General features: G+C 44.7%; 1 protein-coding gene across 1 annotated transcript in view; it reads right to left on the bottom strand.

The window, feature by feature from the left end:
- USH2A (usherin) overlaps nt 1–18,016 on the bottom strand; it is a 511,215-nt gene that overhangs the window by 93,277 nt on the left and 399,922 nt on the right. Inside the window, exon 56 of the mRNA XM_028531335.2 lies at nt 6,202–6,309. Coding sequence (XP_028387136.2) covers nt 6,202–6,309 — 108 coding nt within the window. The remainder of the gene's footprint in view (nt 1–6,201; nt 6,310–18,016) is intronic.

Raw genomic sequence — 18,016 nt, 5'->3', positions numbered from 1 at the left:
GAAATCATTCTTGAGGATTCACCTCTCTCACACGAAAATGTAATCTGTCATCCAGTCCTGCAGATTCTACTGTGAATGGATGTTGTTCTCTGTGTCTTGTGCTGCCTCCTCTCCTGACCCAAGTCACTTTTCTCCCTTGTGGGCTCCTGTCATAGCCTCTAAACTGGTCTCCATGTTTTAAATCTTGTCCTTCTCTATTTCTTGGCAATCTTTATAGAAGGTTGCGCGCATACACACACACACACATGCATGCCAATGCTATCTTTATAAAATACACGACCTTTGAAAATTATTTATATGATTCAACTCCTTGTGATAACCTGTGTGGCCCTACATTTTCTGGCTCTGATGACCTTGGCACCGTTCCCTCCATCCACACCAGACTCTCTTCTCTCCCTGGAATGGTTCAAGTTCTTTCCCACCTCTGGCCTTTTGCCCTTCCCTTCCCTCTGCCTGGAACACTTCTGCTCATGACACTGTGAGCAAATGTTGCATTTGACTTTCACAGTTCGTTACAAATGTATGTGAATGCGTCCTTTTCAGGGAGGTCTTATTTGACTTCCCTTCCCTAACTCTAACTCTGGCTCTAACCCTACACAGTGATCCCAGCCTAGTTCCTCTCTACCGTATGCTGGTTTCTACTTCCCTCTTAACACTCCCAACATCCTAGTCCTCTTCTTTCTTTGTTGTTCTCACCGTTTCCAAGTTCTTATGACTGCACAGTCTACTTCTCCCTACCGCGTCAGTACAAAGTCATCTCCTTGGGGCTGGGGTCTTCCCTGTCTAATTCGTCAGTCTTTACAGAGAGCACAATGCCTAATAGATGTTGACTGAATGCACTTATTGGAAATAGGTATCCTATAAATTACTGTAAACGTTCTAGGCAGTTCCAGCAATTACAAAGATGACTAAGATGTGGCCCGTTCTTGCAGGGAGTTTGCCAGTCTGTATGGAGGGTAAAATATGCACACCAGTAACTGTCCTTCAAGGTCAAATGTCCAAGTGTTCTCACAGATGCACAGACATCGGTGGAGAAGCAGTGATGAGGAAGCTCCATCCCACCACGTCACGTTGTCACCCAGGAACGTTCTGCATAGACACTGCGACTCTCTTCTTTGGCCCTTAAAAGCTGATTTCTACATTAGGTTCCCTTATGTCTCCTGTGTGAGTTACTCAACATTAAGCTTAAGATCCTGGAACTTTTCAAGAAAAAATTTCGGGAAATTACAATTCATTTGATTTGAAAGAATCAAGATTGATTTCAAAATGTCTCAGACTTACTGATTTTCTAAGGGACAAATTGCTCCTGAGAAGAAAGTAATTCAATTTGTTCTAGAAGTTTCTGGAACATGTCCGCATTATCTATGTTAGATACTCAGACATATCCACAAATCATTGTATACATTTTTTTTCTGAGTGTTTTTTTTTTTTGGCCAACAGCTGCCAGATGACTCAACCAACTAATTCAAGACTTGAATTAACATGACATTAATCTGTTGATTTAAGAGAAAGTACAAGTCCCAGCTGGTGTAGCTCAGTGGACTGAGCGCGTGCTACAAACCAAAGGGTTGCCAGTTCGATGCCCAGTCAGGGTACATGCCTCAGTTGTGGGCCAGGTCCCCAGTGGGGGCCACATGAAAGGCAACCACACATGAATGTTTCCCTCCCTCTCTTTCTCTCTCCCTTCCCCTCTCTCTAAAAACAAATAAATAAAATCTTAAAAAAACTAAAAAAAGGTTTAAAAAAAGAGAGAAAGTATAAAGATCCATTCATAATCGTATTCCTGCGGTCAAGTCTTTCTCACCTTGAAGGATGTATTTCAAATCACCAAGATGTGAAAAAGACTGTGTCTTAGTTTCCAGTTTGAGCCCATTAACACAGCCTATGGATATGGAGGAGTCAATGAAATGAACAGAGCAACATTTGGGGTTTGCTTCATGTTTTAAGTAAAAGTTGGGTTTCCTATCTGGACAGGCTGGTCAAAGCTCTGTTCATGCTGATAACCCTGCACCCATTGGTTTGATTTATAAGAAGACAGTGAAACGTGGAAAACCCGGGGCTGTGTTTTACTTGTATAACGATATGTAGACAATGTTATCTCGGCAGCTATAAGGAGTCTTTGATAGAGCAAAACTGCCTCAGGTGAGATGTCTGAATGAGTCCCAGATGGAGGGTCTGTCCCTGCTCTGAGCCCCAGTCTCAGGTGGCCTCAGAAAACCCATTCTGCATGACGGAAGGGCAGGGTTAAGGCGGCTCAAGGGAAGAAAATGGGGCCACGAGGCCAATGGCTTTGAGTCGGTCAGCTATGGAGCATCTAAGACTGACAAGCCAGAAGGACACCTTGGTGGGTCTCTTGCCATCCTAGCTACTAAGAAAGCAAAATGTCTGCTGGATGTGTTTTCAGTTTATCTTGAGTGCCATGTAATAGACCCACTCTTGTGTCTCTACACATCTTCATTCCAGTAGAAAAATTCCCAACATTTATTGTAGACTGGTTTTTTTTTTCTGGAAGAAGGTGAAGTGGGCCAGTTTTCTAGTAACTGATGTCAGGGGTGCATGGACATCCGGACCATTTACTTTTCGCTAATTTATTCATTCTGCATCTACCCAACATCCTGTCATCTTCTGTGTTGGGCATTGTGGGTGTTACAGTAAAGATGTAATCTTTACCTTTCAAAGACCCCAAAGTATCGTGGTAAAAGCAAACAAGGAAGTAAAAATGCGTGACCCAGTGTGTTAAACGCTTTGAAGGAAGGAAGCGTCACGTGTCATCAGAGCTTGTGGAAAGGGTGCCTGACACAGGCTGGGGCGAGGGCGGGTGGAGGAGAAGGGGAAGCAGCCACAGGGAAAATGTCCAAAGGGAACAACATGGGAAACATTTCCCCAATATTGAAAAAGTGGGGGTGAAGAGTGAGGATGTAGGGGAAGAGTGTCTGGGCTAAGAGGACCCACAGAAAGTTCTAGAGCTCTGAGAAAGCACGGTGGGGTGGGCAGCACCTCGGAATGCCTGGTGCATGGAACGGTCCGTGGGGAAGACCCAAAGACTCAGCAGATCGGCCGAAATGAAGACCTGAGGGGTCTATCTTGCTTTACTAAGAAGGTGTGAGATTTTATTTCTGGAAGGAAGGAGGATTTTATGAAGTTGACTAAGGTGAGATATACCTATTCTGGCCGAAGAGGCAAAGGAACTGGGACAGGAGTATGAGAAAAAGGAAAGTGATGCCTCAAGTCAGGGGGCTAGTTAGTCAGAAGGTACCCAGGGACGTTTTAGGGGCTGCGCTGAGGCCATACCAGCAGGGATGGAAAGGAAGAACACATTTAAAAAAAAATCCTTAAGATTTAAAGTTAATAAGATTTTAAAATACAAGGGGGACAAATGGTAATGGAAAAATACAATAAAAGTACATCAAAAAATAAAATGAATAAGATTTTATGAAGAAGTGTATCCTGCAGCCTATGGAAGAGGGAAGAGTTAAGTATGTCACGTTGTAGGCCTCGCCGATTAGGGGATGGTGGCACTTGAGACAGGGGACAGGGAGAAACGCACGTCAGGAAGTGCATGGCGAGTCTGAAATACTGAGGGTGAAACAGTTGCAAAACACCCGAATGTGAGCAGAGGCCTCAAACCCACGAGTGTAGCCTCCATGAGTGTTGGTGGCATGGTGGCTCTCAGCCTTTGTTAGGAAGGGAAGCCAGTACTTCGGCTCTCCCGGGAGACGGCAGAGTGCCGTGTGCAAAAGGGGCAGCGGAAGAAGCTACAAGAAGCTCAACAGTTAAAAGAACGGAGGAGGAGAGGACTCGGGAGCGAAATGGAGAAGGTCTGATCTTTGCGTTTTCTCTTCTGCATCGCCAGTGGCGATGGAAAGCATGCCGCCGTGTTGGATGGCCGAGCTCTGCAACGGGTGAGAACCTGCCGGTGTGGCAGCCACCCTGAAAAGACAGCGACAATCCCAACTCATCCTTCTATTTGGCTAGAGGAACACCATTTTCTGTCAGGGTACCACTGCGGAGAATTATGTCCACCTGCTCCGTAAGGCCATGGTACCTTTTCTTCTCCTTTGTTAGCACAGGGCAGCTCTGAACAAAGGCTTCTTCTATTTCTCCCCACACCCACTTAGGACACTCACAGGGCAGACCCTCCGTTTACGTCTCATTCACTCAAATGGGCATTTTATAATTAGTGGTGCTCAGGTTATTAACTTACAATGGTGCGTTTGCTTCCAGTTTACGGTATAAACACAGAACTGGACGTCACTGGTGATTTGTCACCTGACAGCCCTCCAGGTAAACATGCCGACTGCATTCATTTCACATACACGTCACTCACCAATGGCACTTACGCAGCCCGAAAATGGGCTCTAAATCCGCGTTTCTTCAGTTATTACTCCCTTGCATAGTTATTTGTGTTGAAAGAAAGGTACATAAAGCTGAGAAAGGAAAGGAAGGATAGTATTTCTCATCTCATGCTCCCCTGCGCTGTTGAAAGCTGTAATTTTTAGGTCATGAAATCTGAGCCCTTTCAAGAAATGTTGTTGGGTTTGTGGAAAAATAGATGCATGTTTTCTAAGAATTTAAATGTATGGATTTCACCCACCAACTGGACAAAAAAGACCCTGTTATTTTATCATGCTTGAGTTTCAGCCAAAAGTGGCTGGTAGGTCCTTTAGAAATTATCCATTATCATCAAAGTATCCATTTGATAGTTTACCTTTCCAAAAAATCCACTGCTGGTTTCTTCCCTTCAAAGAAACACTAAGCTTTTTGACATGAAGCATTCTTTATATAGAAAACATCATTAGTGAATTCCTGGTGAGGAGCCATATGCCCCTTATGTGGAATTTTCCATTTTATTCCCCATTTACTGGTAGGAAGTTCAGGTCTAATATTCTGAGGCACAACAATCCCTTTCACTTGCAGAGAAATGGACAAGAGGTTCAGGACGCGACTACGATGGTAGTTAACACTGAATTTCTGTTTAGAAACTTATTCATGCCTCTATTTGCCCACATGCAAAACAGGCCGATAGTAAAGACTAAAAAATAATTAGTTGATCATTAGCTGAAGCTTTTGAGCATGTCTCTCTCCTACAAGTAAATGACAGCACCCAGCCCAGTTCCCAACTCCCCGATAAGTATTATTATCAGATGGGTTTGTGCATTCCTGAAATTTTTTCTATGCGTTTATTGATCCACAAAAATATGTATTTTCTATGTGTGCTTTTCATACATAAAATACCATATATTAACACACTTCTATAACTTCCTCTTTATATGTACAGATAATCTCCTTTTTTTACACTGGTGAGTGAAATTCCACAAAGTGAATATCCCTGAATTTATTTAGTGATTCCCCTACTCATGGGCATTTAGATGGCTTCCCACATCTTGCCATTAAACAAACAAAGCATGGTTCAATGTACTCCCTGGAACATGCCTCGTTGTGGAGTTGTGGAAATGCTCTTTTCTGGCATAGATAATTAAAATAAAACCACTGTGTCGTGGGGAATTAACATTTAAAATGTGATCGATATTGTCAATGTGCCTGCTAAGGTGATGGTCCCACTCTCCATTCCTTCAAGCTGTGTTTGGACATTCCTTTCATCGGTTATTTGTCCAAATCCTCATTCCCTGGGTTCCATCTCAGAGGTCAGCTAACTGCTCCATGAAATCGTTCTGGATATCACGAGGGGTTGTAGTCACTCCCTCCTCGGACTAACACAAGCATTCCGTTCACTTGGTCTTTCTGCACATCACCTTTTAGATTCTCTGCCTTCCTGTAGGTTTGGGCACCTATTCTATCATGTCTATTTGATCATAAGTTCTAGAAGGCAATGGATATTTTAGCCCACTTAAGCAGTGAGCTCACTGTGTATTACATTAGGCATTCCAGACACATTTAACTTTCGGTTTTTGGAGGAATTTCATATCCAAGTACACAACAATAGTGACTTTTATATATGCTATTAAATCTAAAAGATTTGAAGAACTGAATCTAAAAGATTTGAAGAACTGAAAGCAAACTTTTAACTAGGGAGGCTTATACTTGAACTACATCTGAAGGATGGAAACCTAGAATACTATTTTATTTCATACCCATCGACTTTGTGCCTTTTTCCTCGTTTGTTAAAAAGAGTTTGGAGAGTTTTCTTCAAAATGCCACAGGAAAACTTCTCCTCCCAAATCACGGGTATTTTGTAATTACCTCGAGGTGCTGCCTGCAGAGTCTGACCTAGAAAAGGCTCGCTCGAAGCGCACCCAGCAGATGTACAAGCCGCGAGAGTGAAGCTGTAGTTGGTGTATGGCTGGAGACCTAGAAAGAGCGAACAAGAAATACAGTGCATTCTGAGAGGCTTATTTATTACCAAGTAAGCACCAGAAGTAACACGCAGAGCTGCTGATACGCTATCCAAAAAATGTTTAAGGGCAGAAAACACCCTTTCGTGAAGATAGGAACTTTATAAGCAGTTCAGTAGTAATAGGAATTTCATTTTATCATGGATGAAATAATAAAGTATCAGCCTTCAAAGAGATCTTAAAATTCATGGAACCCAGCCATCCATTTTTTTTCGCGAGTCCCCACATCCAAGATGTCACTGAAGAGGCTGCACTGTCCTGGAGGCAGGGGTCCGTCTCCTGGAGAGCCCTAGGCTTGTTTTGAGAGCTTTGGGGTTCTTGTTTGGTTTGAAAGTCCTTCCTTACACTGTGGTGAACTCTTTCTGTCACTTCCACCTCTAGGGACGTATAGAACAAATCTAATTTCTTTTCCACATGACAGTTCTTCAAATATTTGTAGACAGTTATCGAATTCCCCCTGAGTCTTCCCTTCTCCAGGCTAACCATCCCGGTTTCTGCAACTGCCTCTTTTATGAATAGGGGTGGGAGAAATAAAGAATGCTGGATTCAACGTTTTTACCCCCAAGCCATATTTAGCTAATGTTAACATGAATGTACCCTCACCCCTTTTAAAACTGTATACTTCTTCACTATATGTAGCAAAAGTTTACCATCTCACACTTCCTTCTATAGCAGTTGGGGGGGCATGTTAGTTTTGTCTACACACAGATTAAACATTATTTGATGAGGGGACAGGGCTCATTATTTTTGTGTATTCAGTGTGATACACAGCACAGGAATGCTCTCAGGGCAAAACAATGACAATCCATTTACAACAAAAGTTCTGTGTGGTTGGACTTTCTACTCCCTGGCTCATGACTTTGGAAAAGTGACTTAGCTTCCATTGACCTTGATCTGCTGGTCTGTGGCATGGGGAATCTGGCATCTCAACCCTAAGGTTGTTGGGAAGGTGAAATGGGTTACTACAATAGTATTTCATTTTCCCAGAAGCAACCTGAAGACTCGACCTCATTCAACAAGGAGTACACTGAGGCTAACATTTCTTGTCCCAGTTCTTGGGAAATTTCAAACAATGCCAAAGCTTAAAATTTTTTTTAACAAATAGAATTTAGTCCATATGTCAAATAATTAGGCTTAGTTATAACATTCATCCAATGATTACTACTTTCTCATGAACTTTGAACTACATTTTCACACATTGTCTTCTTTTGGTGGGTTCTTTTGGTGACTCTTCTTCCAGAGACAGTCATGCATCACTCTGTCACTTTATGCAGATTTGTGCTCGAGTGCCACATCTTCAAAGATTTTGACCTCTCTAACCTACCCACCACACCCAGCACTTTTATCCCCTCAAATTTCTTTCTTCCTAGCCTTCAACATTAGCTGATATTTTATTATATGTCACCCCCTCTACAATGTAAGCTCTAAAAGAACCAGGACTTTGGTTTACCCACCACTGTGTCCTTTGAAGAGTGGCAGGCACAAAGTAAGTGCTTGCTAAATGAATGACAAAATGAGTGAACTGGTTCATTGGGAACTGGAGCGGTGGCCCGGGTTCTCCGCTAGAGCAACCAGGTCCTGCATGTGGCTGGGACAGCTCCAGGGTCCAGCGTCAATGCCTTCCGGGCTTCCTTATCAGTGTAATGAAATGATGCAGATACATATTCGATTGTAATCTGCCATTTGGCTGCTGTGAAGGATTCACACCATTTTGATACTTAAACCTGATTTACAGATGAGGAATATGATGGGAGATCTAAGTCATATGCTAGCCGTGTGTGTGTGATAAGAGCTTCTGGGAAAATGCTAAAGATGATAAAATACAGAGCTCAAGAGAAAACGGCAGGAAACCACCAAGAAGGAAGGGGAGAGGCAGCAGCGGCAAGCTCAATCTGACGACATCCCCCGTTTACTGCCCCTACTGAGAAAGGGGGCCTTGACCTTGTAGCACCATTTCATCCAAACACCTTACTTCTCACTGAGAAAGGAAGCAGTCTGAGAGTAAGGTGGTATCCTCAGGGGTTTTTTAAATCATATTTTTCCAATAGTGCCTATTTCAAGTGCTTATTATTTGTGAGATGTTGTTTAATGAAGTCCAAACATACAAAAGTGTTTTATAACAACATTAGGGCTATGAGGCCACGCCATCTACCCATGGCATCCGTCACAAGCAGGATTTGACCAACCTCATTGGTGCTCATAATTGCATCCACACCCCTACCCACAGCATCTACTCACTGAGTAACAGATTTGTCTTGACTGCAGACTATTGCAATAATCACAGAAGTTACATAATTTGGAAACAATAAATATCTCTAGATTGTTTTCCTGAATGTCAGTACATAGTGTTGGGAAAAACCGTACAGCCACACGCAAAAGAATAAAACTGGACCACTATCTTATATCGTACACAGAATTAACTCAAAATGGATTAGGGACTTGGCTATAAGACCCAAAACCAAAAAATTTCTAGAAGAAAACATAGGCAGTGAGCTCCCTGACATCCATCTTCTCAATAATTTCCTGGATCTTCCTCCAATGGCAGGAGCCACAAAAGCAACAATAAACTGTGTGACGACATCAAAGTAAAGAGCTACTGCCCCGTCAATGGGCCATCAACAAAATGAGAAGACTGTCCAGTTAACAGGAGAAGAGATTTGAAAACTGCATATCTGGTAAGGTGTGAATATCCAAAGTATATGAATAAAGAACTGATACAATTCAACAAGGAAAAAAAACAACAACAAATAGTTCTATGAAAAAATGGGCAGAGGATCTGAATAGACGTTTTCCCCAAGAAGACATACGGAAGGCCGACAGACACGTGAAAAACTATTTGCCATCATGAATCATCAGGGAAATGTGGATTGAAAGGACAATGCCATATCACCTCCGACCCATCAGAACGGCTATTATTAAAAAGACAAGAAAAAATAATTGTTGGTAAGAAATAACAAATATGGATGAAAGGGAACCGTAGTGTACTATTGGGGGGGGGGTGGATATGAACTAGTATAGTCACTATGGAAATAGTATGGAGTTTCCTCAAAGCATTAAAAATGGGACCACCAGAGGATCCAGAACTTCCGCTTCTAGGTATTTATCCTAAGAAGATGAAAACACTAATTTGAAAAGATATATGCACCCCTATGTTCATTGCAGCATTATTTGCAATAGCCAAGATATGGAAACAACCTAAATGTCCATCAATGAGTAAATGGATAAAGAAGGTGTGGTCCATATACACAATGGAATATTACTCAGCCATAAAAAAGGAATGCAATCTTCTCATTTGTGACAACATGCATGACTCTTGTGGGATTTATACAAAGGGGAATAAGTCCCCTTTGTATACGGGACTTTGCAAAGGGAAAGCAAAATGCCATATAATTTTACACATGCAAACTAAAAACAAGACAAAGGAAAACTCACAGATGGAGAAAAGAGACTGCTGGTTGCCAGAGGTGGGGAAGGGGTTGCGGGCAGGAGGGAGGGGTGAAGGGGATCAAGAGGGACAAACTTCTAGTCGTACGATAATGAGTAACGGGCATATCATGGACATCATGGTGACTACAGACCAGGGGTGTCAAACTCCTTGTCACCGGCAGCCACACCAGCCTCAAGGTTGCCTTCAGAGGCCGAATGTGACGTTAGGACTGTGTACATGTAACTACTCCTTAACAGTGAAGCGAGAGCTCCGCGCTGCCACTGGGTAGAAACAAGGCGCCGGGCCGGATAAAACAAGGCGGAGGGCCGGGTTCAGCCCACAGGCTTTGTGTGTGCCACCTGGGACACAGTAGTGCAAGTCGGAAAGCTGCTAAGGGAGTCAATTTTAAAAAGTCTTATGAGAAAAGCATTTTTACTGGGTATGGTGGCAGATGGGAACGCGGCTTATTGCTGGGTTCACTCGGCACGGTGCGCAAACACCACATCGCTACGCTGTGCATCCGAAACGGAGATAATGTTGTGTGGCAGTGAGACTCGAATAATAAGAAGCAAGCCAAGGGATTTGGTTGTTCTTCTTTGTTTACTGCTCTTTTCCCTGGACTTGACACAGTAACTGAGTACGTTTTAGGAGAAAAGCAGCGATTTTCAAGGAAGCTGGTTATTAGATTACATAAGTACCATTGTGGCTGAAGTTTATCGACTACTTCCTGCTTGCCGACCTCCACTCTGCTTCCCGGGCAGGAACACAGCCAAGATTCCCACTAAGTGAATGAGGCACTGCTGTCATCTGCTTGAGAGTAGGGAGCTGAGGATCTAGAGTTGGACTCACCCATGATCACAGAGACAAGAAAGAGGGAGGCCAGGACAGAAACCTGAGCAGCTGGGCGGAGAGACAAGGTCCGGAGCAGCAAGGTCGGGCTTCCAAGCCTTACAAGGAAAATGATAACCCAGGTAGCTCAAAGCCCAGTGAAACTTCCAGTAATATATATTAAAAAAAATCCAGTGTCACAGGTTCGATTCCCAGTCAGGGCACATGCCTGGGTTGCAGGCCATGGCCCCCAGCAACCGCACATTGATGTTTCTCTCTCTCTTTCTCCCTCCCTTCCCTCTCTAAAAATAAATAAAATCTTTTAAAAAATCCAGTGGGGGTACATGATTTAAATATTACCCTTCCGAATATTACTGTAACTCATGTACTGAGTCAGGACCGCACAGCTGTCGGGAGCACAGAGTCTAGAGTTAGCTATCTGGGTTCTAATACCTGTGGGTCCAGTAACTAGGACCTCGGGCAAGCTGTCTGACCACTGGGTGCCTCGGTTTCCATATCTGTAAACCGTGGGCATGGGAGTGTAGACGTGCTTCCATGGGCCACAGACCAGTTCGAGAAAAGGCAGTATCTGAATCCATTATTTTTCTTTCTATTTTTTAGGTCTTGTGTGCTCTGTACTGTTCCAGGACTGGATTACTAACGGCTCGTATCAAACACTCTGTAGGGCAAGCATACTCTGCCATCAGATGCAGATGATTTACATGAACCAGATGACCTTTCCTACAGACGACTCTGTAAAACTCAATAAAATCAACACATTTCAACGGGGCTTTGCTGTCATTTTAAGTAAGTCCCTACCGGTAGTCCTTAAAATGAGATATATGTGAAATATTAGCAACAGGCAATGGAAAGGGCACACCAATTGAAAAGTACTCATGACTTGACCAGGATGAGGAGAGGGAAATAAAGAGATGTCTCCAAGGAACCCTTCCGACTGTAACTTAATCCTGAAGTCAAAGAGGAGGAGAAGAGAAAACATCACTGAAGCACTCCGCATCGAATTAAAAGAGCAGGAAACAGCAGCTGTAGAGCAGAGAAAGGCAAATGCATGGAGAAGAGCCAAGTATTTAACATTTCAGTATAGGCAAGATTACCGTGTCTGCAAATTACCCCAATTTCCCTATGGGGAATCATGTTCTTTTCTTAAAGGATAGAGGCATACTGTAACCAAACTCATTACAATTACGCTTCCAAGTAACATTACTTTCAAGAATAAATGTGTGTTAAAAAGGGACCACAAATAAGCCTGCCTATGGGTCATAAAAATATGATTTGGAAAATAAAACCCACGCCTGTGGAAGTTACATGTGATATACTCTGTGAAGAACAGCTTGTTTCTAATTTCTAATCTCCAGATCAATAGCCAGGAAAAGGCATCTTTGTCTGTTTTAATTTTGGATAGCAAGGGATACTCTGAAGGACTCCTCTAGTTATTCTGCAGTGTCGTCTGTTACATTCTGAAGAATTCCCAAAGAGCCCTAAAGAGTACCATGTTGCACAAGTTCCTCAGTCCACTTGGTTAGTGATCAATTCGCATGCCGAGAGGCCCCGGTAACTCCAGAACTTCTTGTTAGGGGGTCATCGAGTATTGGTAAGTCACCTGTCTTAGCACCAGCTCGCCCAGATGGGATGCTCAGCTCACTTAACTCACTCACATCCAGTCCTGCTGCTGCGAAGCACTTCCTCCTGCCCCGATCCACCCGTGATCCCACTAAGTGACCCCCTCGGGGCATCACTTGCTCGTGGAGAGTCCTAGGAGCTTCCACCATCCACAGGCAACCTTGGCTGTGATGCACAGAACTGTATCAGAGGTCTACTTTAGATTAACCTGATTCTATGTGAAAACCTGGATGCCCAAAACGGATACACCAGGACATCATGAAATCATTGCAGCAGTGTGTTTTGATTGTGATTTGTTTGACAAAATTTGAGAGGAATTTCAGCAGCTCCCATGCTACACAGCCCCTTCTTCCTGATAGCACCCGCCATCACAGTCTCAGTAGCTCCCACGTCACGGAGGCGAGCCGGTTTCCGGCCCCCTTGTGGGCAGCCATGGTCACGGTCCACTTCTCGAATCAATTCTGCAACATGCGGGTTCAGGCGGTGTCTCATAAAGAACTGGATGGAAGTGTCAAAACCAAGGGCTCTTGCATTGTCAATGCCTGTAAGAATACTCCACGGCTTTCGGTTCTGATTCCTTGCTACAGGCTTCTTTGTATAATTCTGTACCGTAGACTATTTTACATACAGAATACAGAAGATAGTTTATAATTCTGTATATCTTAATTCTATATTATATGCAGAACTCTAAGGTCTTTCTTTCCAATATCTGAGTGATCATATTCATCTCAGAAACCTTTCCTCCTTGGGTTAAGTCTTTGGCGGACTCTCTTTCCAAATAGAGATGAACATTAAGGCTACTTTTAAGGTAGTCCGAAGAAAGATCCTTGCATTTGATTTTTCTAGCACGATTTTAATGCACATCTTTGTTCTTTGGAGTCCGGTGCTGTATTAAGCTGAGGCCATGGTCACCTTACATTTTCAGGCAGAGTTTTCTTCTCCAGACACGAAATGTGGCCTCAGGTGGCAGGTCTGATTTGGCTCAGGCGCTGGATAACGAGGACATGCATCACAGGGAGAGCCGGCGTTGGGCAGTGCTGCTGGGACAGAGCTGTGCTGGTTGCCCAGGCCAAGTGCCCTGGGACCTCTGATATGTCAGGGGGAGATTTCCCCCCTTTAAATATTAGTGTCCAGGCAGGATGCGTAGTGCCCAAAGACTGTACATTTTTGGGCAGAGCACTGTATCTACAAGGATGTTTAAAGAAAGTGAGGAAGAGTGGCTGTTGCTAGCCGGTTTTCTTTTTCCTTTCTTCCATGTAGTCAGGCTTTCCTCGGAGTTGCAACAGTTAAAAGAAGATGAGTTGTCCTACCTGTCTTCCCAGGTCCGATGTCTGCCGGTCCGCGGGAAGGCAGTACGTGGGGCAACACAGGCCCGGGCACTGGGAACCACAGAGGGCCCTCTGGAGACCCTCCTGCGGACGATCGCAGAAACCGCCGCCCCGTCCACTCCCTGCCAGAGGCCAGGGCTGGCTTCAGGGGTGTGGGCCCCGCGCTTGCAATGACCGCATGCTGGATTCGATCCTCTGCTTTCAGTCTTGATGTTCTTACTGGTTTCTGAACAAGGGGCCCCACATTTCATTTTGCCCTGGGCTCTGCATGTTACGTAGCCTACCCTGCCTGAGATTTAGATATGTCTGACAGTCCCATCATTTTTCTATCTAATCAAAATGGGCCCTGGTTGGTAGGGCTCAGTAGACTGAGTGCCGGCCTGCATACCAAAGGGTCACCGGTTTGATTCCCAGTCAGGGCACGTGCCTGGGTTTCAGGCCATGTCCTCAGTAGGGGCCGTGTGAGAGGCAACCACACATTGATGTTTCTCTCCCTGTGTTTCTCCCCCCCTGTCCCCTCTCTCTAGAAATAAATAAATACAATCTTTAAAAAAATGGAAAACAGGAATTCAGATACTAGTTTACTACTCAACACATATTCTGACCACTGCATGTGCGTTCGGTTCTGTGATGAGTGCCCAGCACAGCGTAAGTGATACAAGGGCAAACAGGATGCTTCTGACTCTCCCCTTAAACAGCTTTCCCTGCCCACTGAGGAAGAGGTTACAGGAGAAAAGGACACGGCAGCCAAGTGCACTAAACGCTATGACAGGAGAAGGCAGGCTACGATGGCGAAGACATAGAATTATCTCCATGGAAAATCGTTTATGAAGAATGCCCACACTCTGCGCTGTCGATGGTCACACTGTGTTCTCTCTTGGTCCGAAAGGGGCGTGGAGGATACCCGTCTCCGTGTATGTATTGTGCGCCTTCTGCCACAGCTGGCACTACCCACTCGGCTTCAGGGCGGGGGCGCGGCGTGGCCTTCCCGGAGGACGCGGGCGGAGGGCGAGCTGTTCTCTCCTTGGTAACTTCGCGCTGCGAGCCTTCCCTCTTCAGTGGAATGCAACGAGGAGCAACTTTCAATGAATCTTTTTTTTTTTTGAAAATATTTTCCCTGGAGTGAAGAGACACCTAAGCCCTCATCCTATCTGCTGCTAAAGAGGACATGATTAATTCATATTGTTCTCAGTGGCCTTAATTATGTCATTAATCCCTCTTCCCTGCCACTCCGAGGCCTCCCGTCTACAGCGGGCAACCCAAAGTGAAACGATGCCGCCGCGGCCATCCCGACGGTTGCGCGCAGGCTGGGGGCCGCGGGTGGTCATCGGGGATAGGAAAAGGTCTCTTATTGACAAGCTGCCATGTGCTCTTTGCATTAGCGACGACGAGAAAATGAGGGCGGCTGCCCCTCCTCCCCCAGGGGACCCCGCTCAGTGAGATAGCGGAGCATGCTCCGGTTTACTTAAAGCATTGATAGCACCTCTAAATAATTAACTGAGGACTTCCTGTCTTCAATTACTTAATGCTTTTTTTAACATCTTGAGAGGATTATAAGCAATTTATGGATTTCACGTGATGAGTGCATTCGCCACTTATTCCCACAAAGCATTTAGGGGATCATGTTTCCGAAGCTGGGAGGTAATTAAAAATAAGCACGGAGACAATGGGGCTGGGACTAGGGGCCCGCCGCCCCGCGGTTTCCCAGGACCTGGCGCTCAGGCTCCGCGGCGACGGCAGCTGCAGCTTCGCCCGTGCCCCGCGGCCACACAGGGGCCGCCAAGGGCCGGGCGCTGATGCGAAAACCGGAGCGCTCATCCCATGCACGGGGTTCAGGAGCCTCCTCCGTCAAACATTTGGGATCAAATGTGAAAGACGTTTGATCATTTCAGTTCCTCCTGTGAACTCAATAAAAGAGTCATTTGCATCATAAAATACTACTGTGCTGAGCGTGGTCGGGCAGCTGCCCATGGCACTGACGTTGGCCTGGCAGACAAAACGCGTTCACTCTTACAGAGACGTCAGGTGTCACGTGATCGAAGGCCCCCTCCCCAGCACCGTTCCTCCCACCCTACAGGAGCTACGTGCCGGAGGCTCTGAACCTGGCCAGGTTCTGTGAATGAGGTTCATTTCCTTTTTCAACAAAGGACTCTCTCTCTAGGCTACACTGCCCAGGTGATGAGCCCTCTGAGTCCATCTAAAACAGTACAAACGGACCAAACGGATTCAAAAGGCTTCTTTCTATTTTATAATTTTGTAAAGAGTCAAATTGTGTGGAAAACACTTGGACGTATTTATTCTAAGAAAAGAAGAATTCTGGCACCAAAGTATGTGTATAAAATCCTCTTTGATGTGAAACTATCCATTAAAAATGTCAATAAAAGGAGGAACTGGTGGCATGGTGTGTTTTTTTTTTAATCTTTGCAATTCTTTTATAATTAATGAGGCTATCAATCCTGTTGATTTGAGCATTACAGTTGAATTCAGTCTGTTGGCATACAAATGCTCATTTCTAAAAAGTGCAAGCCAGTGGAGTTGGCTACAGTTCCAAGTCAATGCCAGCTAAATGGACAGACAGTGTAAGAAGAAGAAGAAAACTCCATCACCTAGTATCCCAGTTTCTTGCGAAACATTTACTGGTACCAAGTCTTCATGCGCCTCAACTTGGCTTTCAAAATTCTGTACTTAACCTCCATCGCCCACTCCAAGCCACTCTTTTAGCTCCTCCCCCTGCATCTTCTCTAACGTTCTGTTGTAGCACCGGATACACAGTATTTGCAGTTATTCCTGAACTAGTCACTGTCCCCTGGGACTGGGAGCTTGAGAGCAGCAATTAGCTGTAATTACTTTAGAGCACTTAGTAGACGCTCCAGAATATGGCAAGCAGGCCACACATCTTAGTTTCCAGGGGATGAAACAGTATTATGATTTTCTTTAAAGACTTTATTTATTTTTAGAGAGAGAGGGGAGGGAGATAGAGAGAGAGAAACATCAATGTGCGGTTGCTGGGGGCCGTGGCCTGCAACCCAGGAATGTACCCTGGCTGGGAATCGAACCTGCGACACTTTGGTTTGCAGCCTGCGCTCAATCCACTGAGCTACTCCAGCCAGGGCTTTATTCTGATTTTTTTTACAGAGGGAGGCCACAAGGCCCTCGGGATGCCAAGACTCCCTCAGAGTAGGTCTTTCAAAAGTGAATATTAAAACTATCCCTCACTTAATCTTAGAGGAATAATATGATGAGAATCAAACGAGTCAGAATACAAATGGTTCTTCAAGATGATAAAGCGCCAGCTGCATGTAAGGTTTTATTATGTAAAACAATGCTATTTCAATGATTTTTTGAAGGTTTCAATGCTAACTGATATAAGACCTTAAGGGATTCATACATTGGATGCTCTGAATTGACGAGGGCTCTCCCCATCTCCATTCTCATCGATTCTGGATTTTGCTCAGGACCTCAGACAAGGAATGCAATGCACTGGGGCCCAGGTGTGCACTGAGCACCTTCTGCAGGCTTGCGGACTTTCGGAAGGCGGAGGACAACCTGTCACAAGTGCTTGCTTATGCGTCAGGGAACTGTGGACTAAGAGCAGGTCACGACGGGTTTATTTTTCCACCTGTGCCTCCTCTAAACCGGACTCGGACACTCAGGTCCAGGCCTCTCTGCACTTCTCTCTGAGTTTCATCCTCCCCAGGACCGATGTCCCTGCAAAGGGGCGGGGCCCAGTGGACGGAGAACGTTCACTCGGGAGGCCGTGGACCGAGGCTGGGGACCATAGGGAGAGAGGAAGAGTTTGTAAACCCTGGTCTGTGGTCTCAGAATCCAAACCTCTGCAACCATTTGGAATGAGTCAATAGATCTAAGTGAGGAACTAAGTTACTTAATCTCTCAAAGAGCCCCTTTCTTTCAAATGGGGGTGGTAATTCTTTATACTCACAGGTTTGTGATGAGCATCATGCTACACAATACATGTTAACTGCTTAGGACAGTAGTTGGCACATATTAAATTCATTTATTCCCACAAACATTTACTTGGCACCCACAGACCTGCCAAGGATTGTCCTAAGGGCCGGAGGTGCGGTGCTGAACCAGGCAGAGAAGGTCTGCCCCCCTAAAGCTCACAGTCCAGTGGGAGGAGACATAAAAAGACACATAATAGGAAACCAAAATAACTGGCAGTGGGAGGTCGGTGATGAAAACAGGTGTCGTGGTGGTGAGTTTGGGAAGGCGCCCCTAGACTGAGCACATCAGAAAACGCTTCTCTCCTTCAGAAGCGGCATTCAAGCTAAGGCATACCAATTATTATTATAATCACTGCCAGTAATCATCTAACGTTATTTTGTACTATTATTATACCATTAAAGATAATTATAAACTGCTGTAATAAACAATACAAAATAATACCATTATTGACTGATGTTAATCGTAACAACCAG

Source organism: Phyllostomus discolor, chromosome 15, assembly GCF_004126475.2.
Source record: "Phyllostomus discolor isolate MPI-MPIP mPhyDis1 chromosome 15, mPhyDis1.pri.v3, whole genome shotgun sequence".
In the NCBI taxonomy this organism is placed as follows: domain Eukaryota; kingdom Metazoa; phylum Chordata; class Mammalia; order Chiroptera; family Phyllostomidae; genus Phyllostomus; species Phyllostomus discolor.
The sequence above is the reverse complement of the archived record's forward strand: the minus strand, read 5'-3'. Positions and strand labels throughout refer to the sequence as shown.